General features: G+C 58.2%; 1 protein-coding gene across 1 annotated transcript in view; it reads left to right on the top strand.

Moving 5' to 3' along the window:
- Positions 1 to 17,932, top strand: part of INPP5D (inositol polyphosphate-5-phosphatase D) — a 140,073-nt gene that overhangs the window by 6,686 nt on the left and 115,455 nt on the right. Inside the window, exon 2 of the mRNA XM_062202517.1 lies at positions 7,740 to 7,803. Within this exon, the coding sequence (XP_062058501.1) occupies positions 7,740 to 7,803 (64 nt within the window). The remainder of the gene's footprint in view (positions 1 to 7,739; positions 7,804 to 17,932) is intronic.

The raw sequence follows: 17,932 nt of genomic DNA on the forward strand, positions 1-17,932 counted from the left end.
ACTCCGCTCCTTGGGCTCCAAGCCCTTGATGGCCGTGGATACCCCCTGCAGCTTGGGCCATCAGTGCGGGGCATCTGTCCATGTAGGGGGTGCCTGCTGGGGCTCTCCTGTGCACCCTCTCCCTGTCTCAGGGCGTTCCCTAGCCGGGGCGCAGGGCTCACGGCTGCCGGCTGGGTCTGCTCCTCTCCCTGTGATGCCCTCCCAGGCCTCCGATCCTACAGCGGCTCTGCAGGGTGCTGGGGTTCTTCCCTGGGCACGCACACTTGCTGCTCTGGTTGTCCTCCGGGGACGTGGAGGTGAAACTGGGAGCCTCCATTGGGCCATCTTTGCAAAAGCTCCAGGAATAGGAAGTTGTCTCTGTTGCCCATTTGCCCTGTTCTCTGTGTGTCTAATTTTCTTACCCCAGTATCACACTAAATGCCTTGCCACAGTTTGATAACACATTTTATTTTAGGGGGTTCGTATCTATCCTTTCCAAATATTCTTCTGGTGAACCAGATAATTTTTTCAAATTGGAATTAAAAAAAAAAACACTTGGAAATTTGATGGGAATTGCATGAAATCCATGATATCATTTGTGAAAACTGACCTTTTAGTAGCATTCAGTTCTTCTTAACAGCCACTATGCTTGTCTTTATTATTCGCAATGTTCTTCCTATCGATCCTGTATATTTCTCATTACACGGATGTCTGTTTTACATTTTTGCTACTACTGCTAATATCCTTTCCCCTAGCAGGCAGTTCGTGCCCTGATACATTGGCCCTAGGGTTTCCTTTCCTACTCGCTATTTCAGTTTTCCAGTCGTTTCTCTTAGGTCTTCTTCCTACACCGTCATGTTGCCTACCAGTGATGCTATTCAGTGGTCTCCTTCCAAATAGTGGTAACTCTTATTCGGAGTTCAGAATGGGCCAGAATTTTTTTTATCACAGCGGGGGATATTGATAAAAGAAAATATCTACCCCAGGGGGAAGTCCTGTGAGAATCACGCCTGGGAGGGACTCGATACGGTGTCCATGATGGGAGGAAAGTGTCTGTCCGTCACGGGGGTCCCTCACCTTCTGAGGAGTTCTGAAGGGCTGAGCCCTGATTTTTCTCAAGCACCTGTTGGTGCCCTGATGGTTTCATCATGTCCCTTGCTTCTCCTGGTGTCGTAGCTTAATGTTATATATTTCCTTAGACAAAACCATTTTTGCATGATTAAAAGAAACTATTCTTGCTAATGATAATGTCTCCCTGTGCCCTACAGTTAGGGCTTTGTGTACATACGTGCTCATAGATGAGATGGATGTGATTTGGGTCGTCCCACGGTCAGAGACTCATGTAAGTTTTGTAAAATATCCTGAGAGCCCTGTGTGAGGCATCATGGGCCGATTTCTGAAATGTTGGCAGTATTTGGGCAAATCCACTTCTGCTCATGGCCGTGTGTAGAGATAATCCCTGAGTACGTACTTCTATGTCTTCTTGGGTATTGATTTATGCCTTTTTTTTATTTCCGCTCTTGACCCTTTTGACACAGTATATGCACTTGTCAGAGAGTAATTCATCTGTTTCCAACTTCTCCGGGCTCTGTCACGCGGGCTTCTCGCTCTATCTCCCCTCTTCAGTTCTAACTCTGTTTGCGGCCAGGCTCCCAGCCGGAAACCGATGACAGGCTCCAAAGGGGCCACAGGCCTGGGGACAGAGAAGCCAGCAGCCTGGGGCCGAGAAGGCAGGGGAGGGGCTGCAGTGGGTGTGTGCAGACCCGGGGCAGGGGAGCAGGGACACACACACACCCACCACCACCACCACCACCACCCCCGCCCCACTATCCGTTCTGCCCCTGCCTCCCACTGGCCAACCCTGGGTGGGGGAGCCCAAGGAGGCCACTTCCTGGAGCTGAGCCCGCTGGGAGAGGGGAGGGGCAGGCAGGCGGAGAGGGCCCCGCCCACTTGCATGTGAGTCTGCTTCTCTCTCCTTGTCAGAGGTTTGCTCACTTACTTTCCTGCTTTCCAGGGCACCTTCATTTGGGCTTATTTACCGGTTCTGCTTTTTGTTTTTATATGTATTTATTTATTATATATTTATACAATAATATATTATATTTTATATAATATATGTAATATTATATATTTTATATTTATATAAATATATAGAGAAATAACTCAGGAAGCCCCTCCCTGTTGCATTTGCATCTGTCTCTATATTCTTCATCTTCTGGATCATCTGATTCAAAGTTAAAAGATTATTTTTTTTCTAATTTATTTGAAAGGCAGAGAGAGACGCACAAAGAGATTATCCAGCCACTGGTTCGCTCCCCAAATGCCTGAAACAGCTGGCCCTGGGTCAGGCCCAAACCAGGAATTTGCCACTCAATCCGGGTCTCCCATGTGGGTGGCGCCAGGGACCCAAGGACTTGAGCTGTCACCTGCGCTTCCCAGGGTGCACATCGGCCGGAAGCTGGAACAGGGAGGGAAACCGGGACTTGAACCCAGATGGTACTCTGGGGTACAGCGTCCTAACCGCTGCGTAAGCCCACCCCTCGCCCCCGTTTGATCATCTCCGTGGGGATTCCTCAGGTATCTCTGCCTCAGTAACTTTCTCCAGACACAGGGGGCGATTTCCCGCCCTGCTGCAGGCTTAATTCCGACTCTGAACTGCTTGGTTGCTTTTGTTTTTTTGTTTTTTTGTTTTTTTTCCATTTCTGGTCTGTTCTTTTTCTCAGCGTGTTCAATTTTCACAGCCGACTCCCCGTTTCAGAGGGGCTTGGTCTTAAACCGTACAGAGTTCACAAATCGGATTTCTCTGAAATGCTTTGCTTTCTGTTTCTGAGCGGCGATTCTGTGGGGGATGGCGGGCACCCTGCGCATCCCTGGGGAAACGGTGCCCCGGCCTGGGTGGCCATGTTTGCACACGTCTGCTGAGCTTGCCGCTCCAACCCAGAGCTGCCGGGAAGCAGGGCGTCCTCCTAGAGATCTGAGTGGGTTTCTGCCCGAATCCTCTTCCCAATGAGGAAGGCTGGCCGGGATGGGGGTGGGAGACGCCCGGTCCTGCGGCAGCTGATGGCGGGCGCTCCTCCGGGGCCCACTCCTGGGCTTTTGCTCCTTGTAGCTGTTGGGCAGAGACTGACTGAGAGGGCCGCGTGCTTCCTGGGAGGGTGCTGTGCTTCTGACGATACTCTCACCTGTGCACCCCCACCTGTCCTCACCTCCTCCCCCTGCCTCTCACCTGTGCACCCCCACCTGTCCTCACCTCCTCACCCTACCTCTCACCTGTGCACCCCTACCTGTCCTCACCTCCTCCCCCTACCTCTCACCTGTGCACCCCCACCTGTCCTCACCTCCTCCCCCTGCCTCTCACCTGCGCACCCCCACCTGTCCTCACCTCCTCCCCCTGCCTCTCACCTGCGCACCCCCACCTGTCCTCACCTCCTCCCCCTGCCTCTCATCTGCGCACCCCCACCTGTCCTCACCTCCTCCCCCTACCTCTCACCTGCGCACCCCCACCTGTCCTCACCTCCTCCCCCTGCCTCTCACCTGCGCACCCCCACCTGTCCTCACCTCCTCCCCCAGCTTCTCACCTGTGCACCCCCACCTGTCCTCACCTCCTCCCCCTGCCTCTCACCTGCACACCCCCACCTGTCCTCACCTCCTCCCCCTGCCTCTCACCTGAGCACCCTCACCTGTCCTCACCTCCTCCCCCTGCCTCTCACCTGCGCACCCCCACCTGGCCTCACCTCCTCCCCCTACCTCTCACCTGCGCACCCCCACCTGTCCTCACCTCCTCCCCCTGCCTCTCTCCTGCGCACCCCCACCTGTCCTCACCTCCTCCCCCTGCCTCTCACCTGCGCACCCCCACCTGTCCTCACCTCCTCCCCCTGCCTCTCACCTGCGCACCCCCACCTGTCCTCACCTCCTCCCCCTGCCTCTCTCCTGTGCACCCCCACCTGTCCTCACCTCCTCCCCCTGCCTCTCACCTGCGCACCCCCACCTGTCCTCACCTCCTCCCCCTGCCTCTCACCCGTGCACCCCCACCTGTCCTCACCTCCTCCCCCTGCCTCTCACCTGAGCACCCCCACCTGTCCTCACCTCCTCCCCCTGCCTCTCTCCTGCGCACCCCCACCTGTCCTCTCTTCCAAACCCCTGCCTCTCACTGCTCACCCCACCTCTCACCTGCTCACCCCTACCTCTCATTACTCACCCCTACCTCTCACCTGCTCACCCCCTACCTCTCACTATTCACCCCTACCTCTCACCTGCTCATCCCTGTCTCCCACTGTTCATCTCACCTCTCACTGCTCACCCCTACCTCTCACTGCTCACCCCACCTCTCACCTGCTCACCCCTGCCTCTCACCTGCGCACCCCCAACCTGTCCTCACCTCCTCCCCCAGCTTCTCACCTGTGCACCCCCACCTGTCCTCACCTCCTCCCCCTGCTTCTCACCTGAGCACCCCCACCTGTCCTCACCTCCTCCCCCTGCCTCTCACCTGCGCACCCCCACCTGTCCTCTCTTCCAAACCCCTGCCTCTCACTGCTCACCCCACCTCTCACCTGCTCACCCCTGCCTCTCACTGCTCACCCCACCTCTCACCTGCTCACCCCTGTCTCCCACTGTTCATCTCACCTCTCACTGCTCACCCCTACCTCGCACTACTCACCCCACCTCTCACCTGCTCACCCCTGACTCTCACTGCTCACCCCACTTCTCACCTGCCGTCCCTCTCTCCTGCTCACTCCCACCTCTCACTTCACTGCTCACCCCGTCTGTCCTCACCTGCTCACCGCACCTCTCACTGCTCACCCCCCCCCACACCTATTGGCTCTGTCCACCCCCTCCTGCCTCCCCGCTCAGAATGAGCCCACAGCAGCCGTCACTCACGGCGTTCTCTGGCTGGGATCTGGGGTGGCGGCTGCTGCACGCCTCGCTTCCCACGCGGGGCTCTCGTAGGTCCAAGTCAGCCCAAGGCGCCTTTTTGCTTAGGGGCTTCCCAGGCCCTGATCTCACCCCTGCTGCACCCAGAAGTCTTAGCCAACACACAGAGAAAACACCCACAAACAGCATCAGAGAGGAGAAGGGCTGAGCGTGTTGTGTGCACAGGAGCATGTGTGTGTATGCTTGTGTGTGCTAGGTGTGCACACAGATGCACGTATGTGTATGGGGTGCACAGAGGGCCATGATGAGGTGCAGTGTGGTGAATGGGGTGGCCCCACGGTGCCCCCAGCACCCGTGGTGTGCACTTGGAACCGCTACCGTTCTGCTGGCTGCTGGTGACACCTGTGCGTCACATTGGAGAGCTCAAGTGACCCCGCACAGCCCGGCAGGGGCTTCAGCAGCCATGTGTCTCAGGGGAGGCATCTTCGCTGCCCAGTGGACTGGCTTGTGGATTCGCACCCATCTTAGCAAGGAGCAGCTGTCTCTGTTTCAGTCTCTAGCGCATCTAGGGAGGGAGGTGCGTCTGCCACATGGATCTCCTGGCCCGTGCGGCTGCTTCTGTGTCTTCTTGTGAGTCTCTGCTCTTTCTGCCTAATGCGGGGTTGGGGCCTTGCTCAAGCTCTTCCATGAGTTAGCGGCCCTCAGCTGGCCTCGCCTGCACAGCTACGGGAGGAGGTGTCGAGAGCAGAGCTTTGAGAGAGGAGAGCAGAGCAGGTGGAGCCGGCCTCTCCCGTTTGTCTGGCGTCTGGCAGGCCTGCAGAGGGGCCACGGGGAAGGGGGTGAGGTGGGTGCTGGGGTGCTTCTTTGTGTCCCCGGGGTGTCTCTGGGCAGTGAGGACTGGACATTCGCCTGGGCCCTCTCTGATACAAGGCAGTTGTGGTCTGGATTCAGGCTCTGGATTCTGCCCCTGGGGCTGAAAGGTGGGAATCAAAGGACCTGGAGGAAGTGCACCCTTCCTGTGTGAAGGGAAGAGAAGGTGCGAGTGAAAGGACTCCAACCTCTGTCCACATGTTCTTTAAACACCCACTGCTTCAAAAACCATGAAACGAAAGATCGTAAGATTGCCCACATGAGATTATAAATCTTCTACAATAGCAAAAAGAAAAAAAAAAGTCCATAAGCACTATTAAATAACCCCAAAATATGTTGCAGCATGTATCAGAGTCCTCTAAGGAGCCAGACGATACCCAGAAAAGTGAGCCAGGGTCTGCGTTGTGGCACAGCAGGTAAAGCTGCCGCCTGCAGCACCAGCGTCCCATACGGTCCTGGTTCAAGTCCCAGCAGGTCCACTTCTGATCCAACTCCCAGCTAATGTGCCTGGAAAAGCAGCAGAAGGTGACCCAAGTGTTTGGGCCCCTGAACCCACATGGGAGACCTGAAAGAAGCCCCTGGCTTCCGTCCGGCCCAACACTAGCTATTGTGGCCATTTGGGGAGTGAACAAGCAGATGGAAGACCCCTCTCCCTCTCCCTCTCTTCCTCTCCCTCTCTCCTTCCCCTCCCCCCTCCTTCCCCTCCCCTTCTCCATCTTTTCCCTTCTCTGTAACTCTGCCTTTCAAATAAAATAAATCTTTTTTTTTTTTTAAAGTAAGCCAATGACAGGAAAAGGAATTCTCAGAAAATATTCCGATCGCTGTCATGGGAACGTGCGGAACCGTCCTCGTAAAAGACAGATTGACGCGAGCTAGGGTTTTCTTTCCCCTCTGACTTGCAAAGATGAGAGAGTCTGATAGCAGGCAGCGGGCAGGGTGTGGGGAGCAGACACTCGACATCCGGCTGGTCTGAGAGCAGAACGACACGGCCTCGCGGCAGGTAATAATGGCCCGTGTCTGTCACGGCGCGGAACGCAGCGTCAGATGCCCACGGCGCAGCCCACCTGGCTCCCTCTGCTGATTCATGAGGAAAAGCCACTGTGTGTGACCGGCCTGCACCAGGTTCCCTCTGGAGACGTGTGCACGTGTTGACTGCACACTGCCACGCGGGCATGTTGTGTCATCGCCCTCCCCGCCTTCGGATGAGGAAGCTGAATTCATTCATGTCTGAGCGGTAGGAACAGAGAGGCTCACTGTAGCACCCCCTGGCCCAGCAGAGAGCTAACAGTAACCTCGGGGCCCTGCCTTGTGCCGTCGGACCCGGCTCCCGCTAACGCACCCGGGGAAGGCAGCAGGTGATGCCCAAGCTCTCGGGCTGCTGCCGCCCATGTGGGAGACCCGGATGGAGCTCCTGGCTCCTGATATTGGCCTGGTCCGGTCCCGGCTGTAGGGGCCATTTGGGGAGTAAACCAGCTAATGGAAGATTCTCTCTGTCCGTCTCTCCTTCTCTCTCTCACTCTGCCTTTCAAATAAATTAATAAATCTCTAAAAACAACCTCCTGTGCTAATCTGAGTCGGGTCAGGTTCACAGTGGTCCAGCAGCTAGGTGGAACAAATGTGGCACAAGGAACTCACCAGCAGCCCTGCGTGAGCCTCGCATTGATCTGTGACCCTCTGGCCCAGCCCCCCAGGAATCTGGTTTCAGCTCCCAGCACCTCCTCTGGCTCTGTTCTCTGAGCCAACATGGCAGCTGAGTGGCTGACGAAGCCCCTCCCCAAAGCGTTTGTGCCCAAAGGCCCCTACCTGCCTCTTCCTGCCACTCCTGGAGGGCCGAGGGGGTGGGCTGAGCCAGCAGCGCCTCCGTCCAGACCTGCTGGGTGTCACGCTCACCCCCAGCTCCTAGAACGGGCAGCTGCAAGGTGCGGGGACTTGGTGCCCAGCTGCCTGGAGCCAGGTCAGGAAGATTTGTCTCCTTGGGTCCAAGGGTGACTACTGATGCAGTCTTTGGTCTCTTTCAGGTATCGGAATTGCGTCTATACCTACAGAATCCTGCCCAACGAAGATGACAAGTTCACTGTGCAGGTGAGTCTTTAGACACCCAGACACTTGACCCTGACTTGGGCTGACCCCAGCAGAGAGAGAGGAAGACAGTGGCCTGTGGCTAAGCAGCTGTGACACAAGAGCCCGAGTGAGCTTTTCTTTCTCCCAGAAGTCCATGGGGCGGCTCAGCAGGTAAACTGTGACCCCCAGAGTGGCCAATGTGTGACTAAAGGAGCAGGCATCAAGGAGACATAATGGAGCTCCTGTGTCTGGCGGTGACGGTCAGGGATGCCTGGAGCAGAGGGGAAGCCGGTGGCCGTGTCTGCGACCATCCTCTCCTGGGGGCTCTCGGGTGAGTGGGAGCAGGGCAGTGGACAGAGTGGACTGTGTCACTTAGAGACAAGCAGTCAGCTGGACCCTCCATCTGCAGAGCCCAGTACCATCAAGGTCTGATTCCTCCACGTGAAGTCTGAATGTGCAAAATTGGCAGGTGGATTTTAAAAGCAAAACTCAACCGTAGCCATCTAAGCCTGAGAGGGACCACTCTTCCCCCTCCCCCCACCCCCAGCACAGCACATGTGACAAATACCCAGAGCTTTGTGAACTCCGAGGTGTGACGGCTGAGTGATGTGGCTGTTTTGATCTGGCTGCCTCAACAGAAAAATGGGGGAGGGAAGAAGGGAGGAGGTGAAGGTGTCGCGTCCTTGGTGGGGAAGGGAGGGTGTGTGATGCTTGGTCCTCAGGGACCCCGGTACGGGGCATGGCGTCCGTCCCTGTCTGGAGCAGGCAGGGTGGCCAGGATGGACAGGAGTTTGGTCTCTGAGCCCTGGAAGGGCAGCAGGAGGTTAAACAGAAACCAGAAGGGATAGCCGGAGTCAAGGGCACCACGGCAGGTGTCTCAGGCTCCCAGGGAGTGATCCACTTTGTGCAGAACTAGGATCCAGGAGCAGACACGGAGCTGGACTCGAGGGCTGGACCACTGGCCGGTCCCTGGGACAAACATCACCAGCGATTAGTCCCGAGGGAGAAGCTGTGTTGGGCTAAATGCCTCTCGGGGAGGCTACGAGGATCAAAGGGGTCCCTTCCACCAGCCACTTGGTTCAGAGAATAAGACCCAGAGCGGGGCTTGGAGCTGCCTGCCCCGGAGCCTGCAGTACTTCCATGGCAGACGCCGGCGTGGGCTGGAGCAGTATTGTTCTGCCGACAGAGGTCGGGCTGGACCTAGCCTCTGGCGTTTCCGGCCCTCCCTGGCGTGCACCTGCACCAGTACACAACGTGCTTCCCCTGCAGGGCGTCCAGCTGGTCTAGGCTGCCCACGGGCCTGGCCTGGTCTTTGATAGATGTTACCAGGGGCAGATGGCTGCACGCCTTGGGTGAGACACACCCCCCCCCCTTTAGAGAACTTGGCAGTTACTCAGCATGTGCTACATTGGTCCCCATGTGGGCTCCTCGTCTGGGAGGGACATGGCCTGCCTATGACAGGCAGGTGGTTGGACCAATGACCTCCGTGGTCTTCCCAAGTCCAGGAACTCCCTGGGTACGTGGCACCCTTGGTTTATTGAACGGAGTCTGAAGTTCAAAGTTGATCAGTGCCTTTGATCTTCCAGTCCTTCAAAGCCAACACAACTTTAAGTATGACTGGAGAAGCCGTGACTTCAGGGTGCCTCGTGGCGTCTGTGCCCATGGCTGGTAACCTATAGGTCCAGGGCCTTGAGACTGGGCCCCTGGGCCAACATGCTCTGTCACTGTGTCTCTGTGAATGGCCACCTGCCCTGCGGCAGCGTCATCAGGACTGAGGGCTTGCAGGGAGCAGAGGCTGGCCTGGGGCCTGGGCCAGCTCAGGGAGTCATGGGGAGACATGTGGGGCAGGGGAGAAGGGGAGGGGTACTGCCCAACAGCCCCCAGGCTTAGTCCAGAAACGCTCGGGGCCCTGCCCCCAGCTTCCACCTCCATGACTCAGCTCTTCTCTGTGGGTTTGCTCTTCCCCTCCCAACAGGCTCCCTTCTCAGTCTCGGGGGAGTCTGATTGGCTCCGCCTCCAACAGCTTTCCCTGGCTGGGCCACTCAGGGCCCCTAGTCTGTGTATGACTGGGCTGTCTGGGAGCGGGTTCCTGCCCACTGCACACAGGTGGGGGCCAAGGCCTGGGGACAGGGCCCGGTGGCCCACGGCCCACACTCAGCCAGGCAGTCTTCAGAGAAAGGCGTGGCCTTGCTGAACACCTCTGCTCCCCAGCCCGGTAGCCAGCACCAGGTAGCCAAGGCCCCGGGAGCTATGGGCTGAGGGCATCAGAGCCTTCCTGTAGGAAACGCCCCCTAAAAGGAATGAGGAGTGAGCGCGCGCCCACACCCAATTAAGCCGACCACCACGTCTTAGGAGGCTTCAACAGCCACCGATCGCTGCTTCTTTTACCTCAGGTTCCTTTTTCCAGCTCCCCCTCTTTCCTGAGCTGAGCCCCCGTGTCTGACAAGTCGCCCCCCACCCCTGAGTCTGCGCAGGGCTGCCAGGCTGGGAGGCTGTGCAGATAAGCAGCTGGCCCGCAGGGCAGGGAAGCCCTGAATGGCGGTGCTGCTTCCTGTGTTCATCATCTGAGCTCCTCTCGCCGGAGCTGCTGTCTTGTCAAAGCCGGAGAGGGGCAGCCGGTCTCTGTTCTTTGCATCGTTGGTTCAGACTTTGTGGCCTCTGATAGCCCCAAGTGGGCTGGGGGAAGGGTGACCCCAGCACGCAGCAGCTCTCCCCACCCCCCTGCCTTTTGCACACTCACAAGCGTGCAAGCTGCCTCTTCCACTCCCTGATTTCAAATGCAAGTATCACCGGGACCTGCAGAGGTTGGCGCCCATGCCGGGTCTCCAGACCGCCCCCGCCCACTCGGCCTTGTTTTCTCCAGCCCAGGAAGTGTTTCCAAAGCCTTCCCTGGGCAAGGATGAGCCCAGCCTGCTGCCTAGGGCACAGGGGTGGCTTCCGCAAGGCCCTGGCCTCTTGTGCTTTACGCAGCTGTGGTCACACCTGTTCCCAAACTGGCCCCTGTGGGAAACCAGTGAGGAACCTGGCTCAAAGCAGACGCCTCCACTCGCGGCCGGGAGCTGGGCTCCATCCAGGCTTCCCCAGCCGCGAGACCTCGGGCAAGGAGTGCAGACCACACGCAGGCCTCCGGTGCAGTGGCTCAGAATCGGCCAGTGATTTGGCGTGGGCGAGATGCCGGGGCGGGGGTGGGCTGTTGGCACGGGGAGCCGCTGCTGTCTTTGTTTATGGTGAGAGGGGCAGGTGTCAAAGGACTCCATCATGCCCACTGCCTGGGTTCTACCTGATGCTCAGGGGGAGGGCCAGAGAGGCTGGGAAAAGGGAGAAAATGGGATGGAAAGGGAGGGGGAGAGAAGGGGAGGAGAGGGGAGAGGGAAGGAGAACGAGAAAAGGGGAAATGTGGCACCATCGCAGTGCAGACTCCAGGGGGCGGGCTGGGGGGCAGAGCAGCCTCGGGAGAGGACCTTGTCACTGGGCGAGAGTTCAAAGCCCAGCAAGCAGCCCCAGCGGGCAGCCTGGTGTGACAGAGAGGCCCCGGGCTGGGGAGCGGCCTGTGTGGCACAGGCCTCTGGCTGCCCCCACCAGCCCCCATGGCTGGGGTGCAGGGGACTCTCCTGCCCCATCCCACAGCCCTCCAGCCCCTGCTCCCTCTCTGCAAATAAAAGCCGAGCTGGCGTCCAGGGGACGGCAGCCCCCAAGGCAGGCTCGGACTGGAAGCCTCCGGACTCCGGCTCCCGTCCCCGCGGCCCTGGGGGAGGGAGAACAAAGGACAGCTCTAAAAGCCGTGGTGGCCGGGAGGGCAGCGCTTGTGGTGCTCAGGAAGCTGGTGGCAGCTGGTATTGTTCTCGGTGGTCACCCAGTGCAGTCAAGATTCCGTCTGAGCCGCGGGGCGGAGGGCGTGGCGCCAGCACACTTCCTGACCTTGTGCAACGAGCGAGTGAGCGAGCCGGCAGAAATGGCTCGGGCAGCAGAAGCCAGCACGGCCCCGGCTGCTCGGCTGCCTGGAGGGCGGCGGGACTGCCAGGGGTCGACAGGGCTTGAGTGGCCCCTTTCTGCCATGTTCTAGAAGATTCCATGTCTGCAGAACTTTGATCTAGTTTGTAAACCTCCTACTGTCTCAAAACCTCTGGTGGTTGCCTGCGTATTCAGAGGGGCATTTGATGCCGATAAGGTTCTTGGGGACATTCCAGAGTGGTGGTGTTCCAGTGCCTTCCAGAACTTCGTGTCACACCTCATTCCGGGTACAACATCCAGGGCCAACCTTGCACCGGCTGCCACAGAGGCACCTGGTTTGTCCTTGTCCTCCTTCTGCTGGGGAGTCTTCTCCAAGCTCGTCACCCCGTTTGACACAGCTCGTCACCCTCTTTGACACAGCTCGTCACCCCCTTTGACACAGCACTTGCTAGGCACGCACCTCGCTCACTTAGCAAACGCGGGTCTTCCTTTGAGCAGAGATTCTTCTGTTTGATCTCTTAAGTTTTTTATTCTGCTTTCTTTCTCAGAGTGCTCTGAGTCAGGTCTCCCTTATCTCCTCGCCCTCTGGGACACACCAGCAGCTGCCCCGCCCCCTTCTCCTGTGGGACTTCAGGGTGTTGAAATCTTTTTTTTAAAAAGATTTATTTTATTTATTTGAAAGATAGGCGGGGGGGGGGGGGGGAGGGAGATCTTCCATCTGTTGGTTCACTCCCCAAATGACCGCAATGGCTGGAGCTGAACTGATCTGAAGCCAGGAGCCAGGAACCAGGAGCCAGGAGCCAGGAGCTTCTTCCTGGTCTCCCATGCAGGTGCAGGGGCCCAAGCACTTGGGCCATCCTCCGCTGCTTTCCCAGGTGCATTAGCAGGGAGCTGGATCATAAACGGAGCAGCTGGGACTCAAACCAGCACCCATTTGAGACACCAGCATTGCAGGCGGTGGCTTTACCTGCAATGCCTCAGTGCTGGCCCCAGGATGTCTAATTCTTTCCTGAGAATTTTGGAAGATTCTGAAAAGAGTGACGAGGCCGTTTGTCCTCACTACCCCCAAATGGCCATCTTTGTCTTCTCCCTGTCGCCCTCAGCTACCTTGTCTCTGCCTCTCCCTGTCGCCCTCAGCCACCTTGTCTCTGCTTCTCCGTGTTCCAGAACCTTCTGGCTCACCTTGCCCCGGATCGTGGGCCTGTTTCTTCATTTTGTTGCCCAAAGCAGTCTAGGACTAACACCAACTTATACCACACAATTAATGGGTTTACACTGGGGAACGGGGAGCAACTGAATCAATGAGACATGGGGCAGATTGTTTTGTGGGGCTTTAGTAACGGCCTGTTTGTCTTAGAAACACACAAGGCTGACATCGCCCCCTCTCTACCTTTGGAAGCTGTCACAGCTTCCTGCTTTGTGAAATGGCACCTTTCTCTGCAAGTGCTTGGGTTAGGGTTTTCTGACGCCTGCAGCTGGAAGCATCCCAACGTATGAAGGTTTGGCCTCTCCAGGGGGCATCTCTAAGCAGGCAATGAACATCTTCAACTGTGTTCAAGGACCAAGAATCCACAAGCCATGGTCTCACCCGAGCGGCCCTGCCTCCCATCCTTGGCCATGGCCATGGCCTGTCCCAGGCATTCCTGATGCTGTGACTTTGCGTCAAACGGCCCTGGGCTCTGTGTCCCAGAGAAGCCCACACCCAGTCTGCCGTCTTGCTGCCAAGGGGAGGCGTCTCGATTGCATCTTATTGCAGGAGCGTTCGGCCTCTCTGTTCAAGGGTGCACTTCAAGGCCAGGTTCTAAGAGGCCACTGGAAATGTCACCCATCGGGAGAGTCCTTCCTCTAAGAAGGCCCTCGCCCTTGGGAGTGCCCTGCCCCAGCACGCAGTCACAGCCCCCTTGTCCTGATTGTGCCCGCTTTGTCTTCCTTGTGGCACTTGTGACGATGGGACCGCCTACCATCACCCCTTGGTCTGTGCATTGCCTATCCCACCGGAGCTCTTCCCCGCACGTCGGGATGCTCGGTACATTCTCATGGAGTGAACGCACAGAGCCCCAGGTTCCGTCGAGAACGATGCTCCATGCCCCTAGTATCCTGACTCACTGCCCTTGTTCTGGCCGCCTGGGCCAGCCTCCACGGCGTCTGGGAAGGGCTCTGCTGCCCGCGGACTCAGCCCTGCGCTAACTCCCTCCAGGCTGGACTTGAGCTTCAGCACTGGGTGTTCTCTCAGCAGCTGCTTACCGGGCTCGTCTCCCTCTTCTTCCTGGGGGTCTCCGCGCCCGTGAGGCAGCCAGGTCCCTCCCTGGGCTCGTGCCCTTCCCTCTCCGACAGCCGCTTCTGCAGCAAAGACTCCTGTGGGGTTCCCGGGGCGATGGGGTCCTGGCTCGCTCGGCTTGGCCGTCGGTTCTGTCAAGCCTACATCACTGTGCCACAAACGGCGCCGTGACAGTGTTGCTCTCCCATGGTGGGTCTGGATGAATAGAGATGGTTTTTAAAAAAGATGTGTTTATTCCTTTATTTTGAAAGTCAGCATTAGAGGGAGATTCAGAGAGAGAGAGAGAGAGAGAGCTCTTCCATCTGCTGATTCACTCCCCAGATGGCCGCAACAGCCAGGGATCCAGTGTGTCACCAGAGTGTCCCAGGCAGCAGTGGGCCAAGCACTGTGGCCATCTTCTGCTGCTTTCCCAGGCCATCAGCAGAGAGCTGAATCAGACGTGCAGCAGCCGGGACTTGAACCGGCACTGGCAGGCGGTGGCTTTACCCACTACACCACAGCGCCAGCCTCCAGGGGATGAATGAGTGTTTTAAAATAACAAGAGGCAGTGATGGAGGCTGGGGTGATGCCAGTGAATACAGGGACGCTGGGCGGGGGAGAGAGGAAGTTTAGTGAGCTGGGGACACAAGAGACTCCCAGGGTTCAAGCCTGGGAGGGGGGTTACGATTCCGATTCTTCCCATTTCAAAGCCAAGGAAAGAGAAACAGGATGGCACTGCTTGCTTGGGTCACACACCGAGGGAGTGGCAGACGAGGGATGTCATTTGACCCGCCGGGCTGTGGCTCCTGGAGCCGGGGCCGCCTCCACTTCCTCGGCTTGGCTCTTAGCCTGGGTGTCATGTTGCCGTGGCCCGGCCCCCCTCACCCCCCAGCCAGAAGCAGCCTGGTACCTGAGCCAGCCTCCATCTTGAACGAGGGGGCCCCAGTGTTAGCCCTGACTCCCTCCCCTCAGGGTCACAGCAGCTTGGCCGGGAGGTGTCCCGCCCTGGGGCCTGGGAACACAGCAGCCACTGTCATGGGTGCAGTGCCTCCTCCAGCGCAGGCCGCTCAGCCTAGGGACCCAGGAGAGGCGCGCTGCTGCTGACGGATCTTAAAGTGGAGCTGTCTTGGGAGGGCTCTGCCGTGAAAGGCGCTCCTTCCCACCCCCACCGGAGGCCATGGACAGCCCAGCCAGGCCCTCTGGGAAGCCCTCCAGGAAGTCCACTCTCCCCCTCCCACCCTGCTGCACCCCAGGCTGCCCCCTCCCCGTGGGGGGTGATGGTTGACCCCATGTCCGTCTCCCCGGGGAGCTGTGGCTGCCTCTGTGTCTCCCCGAGCCTGGCTTGGGGCGGGGGATTTGTGACAAGCCCCTCAGGGAAAGGCCCGGGCCTCACAGACTCCTGACCTTGCTTCATCTAGAACACCCCCAGGATAGAAAGCCCAATGTTCCCCCCAACTTAACTGGGAGCTGACGAGTCAGCTGCTGTCACAGACTGGCCATGAGAGAGGCGTGCGTTCCGGCAGCGCCCTCTGCCCGAGCCTCGGGGCCCGTGGGGCTGGCAGTGCCCGCAGTGTCCCCTGCCTCGCCACCACGGCTGTGTCCCTTTCTGCTGACGTCAGCCAAGCCGTGGCCTCAGCCCCTCACCCTGAGACGGCAGCAGAACTTGAGGACAGCCCCAGCCTTCAGGGAAACAGACCCTCCGTAAAGCCGTTCAAGGTTACTCAGAAGGTTCAAGGTTACTCAGAAGGTTCAAGGTTACTCAGAAGGTTCAAGGTTACACAGAAGGCTGCAAAAAAGATGCCAGCGGGTGAATGGGAAACTGAATAATGGGATGGCTTTGTCCGCCCAGGAAGGCCATGAGGAGATGGTTCCTGCCCCAGCACTGAGCTCCTTCCTGCCCCAGGACCTTTGCACCTGCCCGTGGCTGCCTACTCCAACACTGCACCTCGGAGGCATCTCCCAGGTCTCCCCATCCTAAATCATGCCCACCCCAATAGTGCCTCCTCTTGTTTTTCCTAATCGATCTCTTCCTGTGTGGACCTTCATCTCGTACTGCTGCCGTAACAATTCCCACACACTCAATGCTTTTAAGGAAAAAAAAAAGTCTCATTGATTTGAAAGTCAGAGTTGAGAGAGAGAGAGAGAGAGAGAGAGAGAGAGAGAGGAGATCTTCCGTCTGCTGGTTCATTCCCCAGACGGCCTGCAGTGGCCAGAGCTGGGCCACCTGCAGCCAGGCGCATTTGGTCCCCTGGGACATGAGCAGAGGTTGCTGAGAGCAGGGCGCTGAAGGCCCGAGTTTCAGCTGCTCTGCGGTGTTGGGGTGCAGCAGGTGCAGCAGCTCTGGGTCTGGGATGGGGTGAGGGCGGGAGAGCAGAGCTGACCGGGGAGCGCCTGGGGCTGCGGCTCCCTGGAGGCCTCCCTCTCCGGGGCTGAGGACGTGATGTGTGGCTGTCAGCTGTCACTGCTGCCTCCCCCAGGGCACCCTGAGAGTTTTGCAAAGAAGAAAGAAGAGCATTTCGGGCTGTGCAATTACGGCTAAAAATAACCCCAGCAGGCTCCAGGCGCCAGGAAGCAGGGGGTCGTGTGTATATCCGGGATGACCGGGGCGCTTGGAAACCTCCTGACAAGTGCACGGTTTAGGAGTTGATGGGCCCGTGCAATGCTAAACACCACCTGAATACCAGCTGGGCCAGATGACGTGTGGTTGCATTTTTGGAAGGGGAGGATTTTAAACCGAGCAGCATCTTAAACACGGGACCTGTGCTCCAGGGTGAGAGGGGAAGGAGAAATGGACATGGCCCAGGAAGTGAGCGCCCCAGCTGCAGGGGGCAGAAGCGAGGTGGGTGAGGACTTGGAGCCCCCCAGCAGGTCCCGACCTCCCACCCACTCGATCTTCCAGCTGGAGGCGCACGAACCAGGCAAAGAAGCCTCCCCCACCCAGCCCCAGCCCCAGCCAGCTCTCTCCACCTCTCTGCGGCACCAATGCTTTGCACCTAAAAGGGCTCAGAAGCGGGGCACACGGAAGACACGCGTGGAGCAAGGAGACCTCTTAAATCCCCCGTCTGGCGTTTCCGGCTTCAGGCCCGGAAGGAGTTCTGCCCACGGGTACTTGGGACTCTCTGCCTTTTCTCTCACGCTTAGTCACGAGGGCGTTCAAATCGAAAACGCAAACCAGAAGTCGGTCCCCGGGCCCCGACGCAGGCGTCCCTCCTCAGGAAGCCCGCCATGTCGACGCAGTTCTGCAACACTGAACTGTAGAATCTCTAATGTATCTGGTGTCTTAGAAATAGTCCCCGAGGCTTTCCGTGAGCACACTGAGCGCTCTCTGAAGGCCGACCACGCTCTGACATTTCAGGGAGGACGGCGACAGGCCGTGGTCAGGCCCTGGTCAGGCCCTGGTCAGTCCTGGCCAGTGGTGCTCGGATCTCAGTGTGCCGCGGTTCTCTTAACGCGCCTGGGAGTGTAGCCTGGGGACAGGCAGTGGCCACAGTGCTCATCACGGCGTTTGTTGTTCGAGTCCTCTTGATGTATCAGGCTGGGCACTGCCCCCGCTCCCTCCTACTGCCCGTGGGTAGTGGCTTCAGGCCATGCTCCCATGGCCAAAGAACGCCCTGTTCTTAGCGTCTCCTGTGCACCTGCTCCACTTCCCACCCCATTAGCCCTGCGCAGCGCCCCCAGAGCTGAGAACTGGCCATGGTCCTGGTCCTCTCCCTGTAGGGCCCGAGAGAGTCTCTGCAGTTGGGCTGCGCCATGGAGCAGCCGCTGGCCACGTGCGGCCCTGAGCACTTCGAATGCAGCTGCTCTCATTTTAAAAGAATGTATTTATTTGAAAGGCAAAGTCACAGAGAGACAGAAAGATCTTCCGTCTGGTCATTACCCAGATGGCTGCAACAGCCTGGGCTGGACCAGGCCGAACTCAGGAGCCAGGAACTCCATCTGGGT

Source organism: Lepus europaeus, chromosome 1 (assembly GCF_033115175.1).
Source record: "Lepus europaeus isolate LE1 chromosome 1, mLepTim1.pri, whole genome shotgun sequence".
NCBI classification, from domain to species: domain Eukaryota; kingdom Metazoa; phylum Chordata; class Mammalia; order Lagomorpha; family Leporidae; genus Lepus; species Lepus europaeus.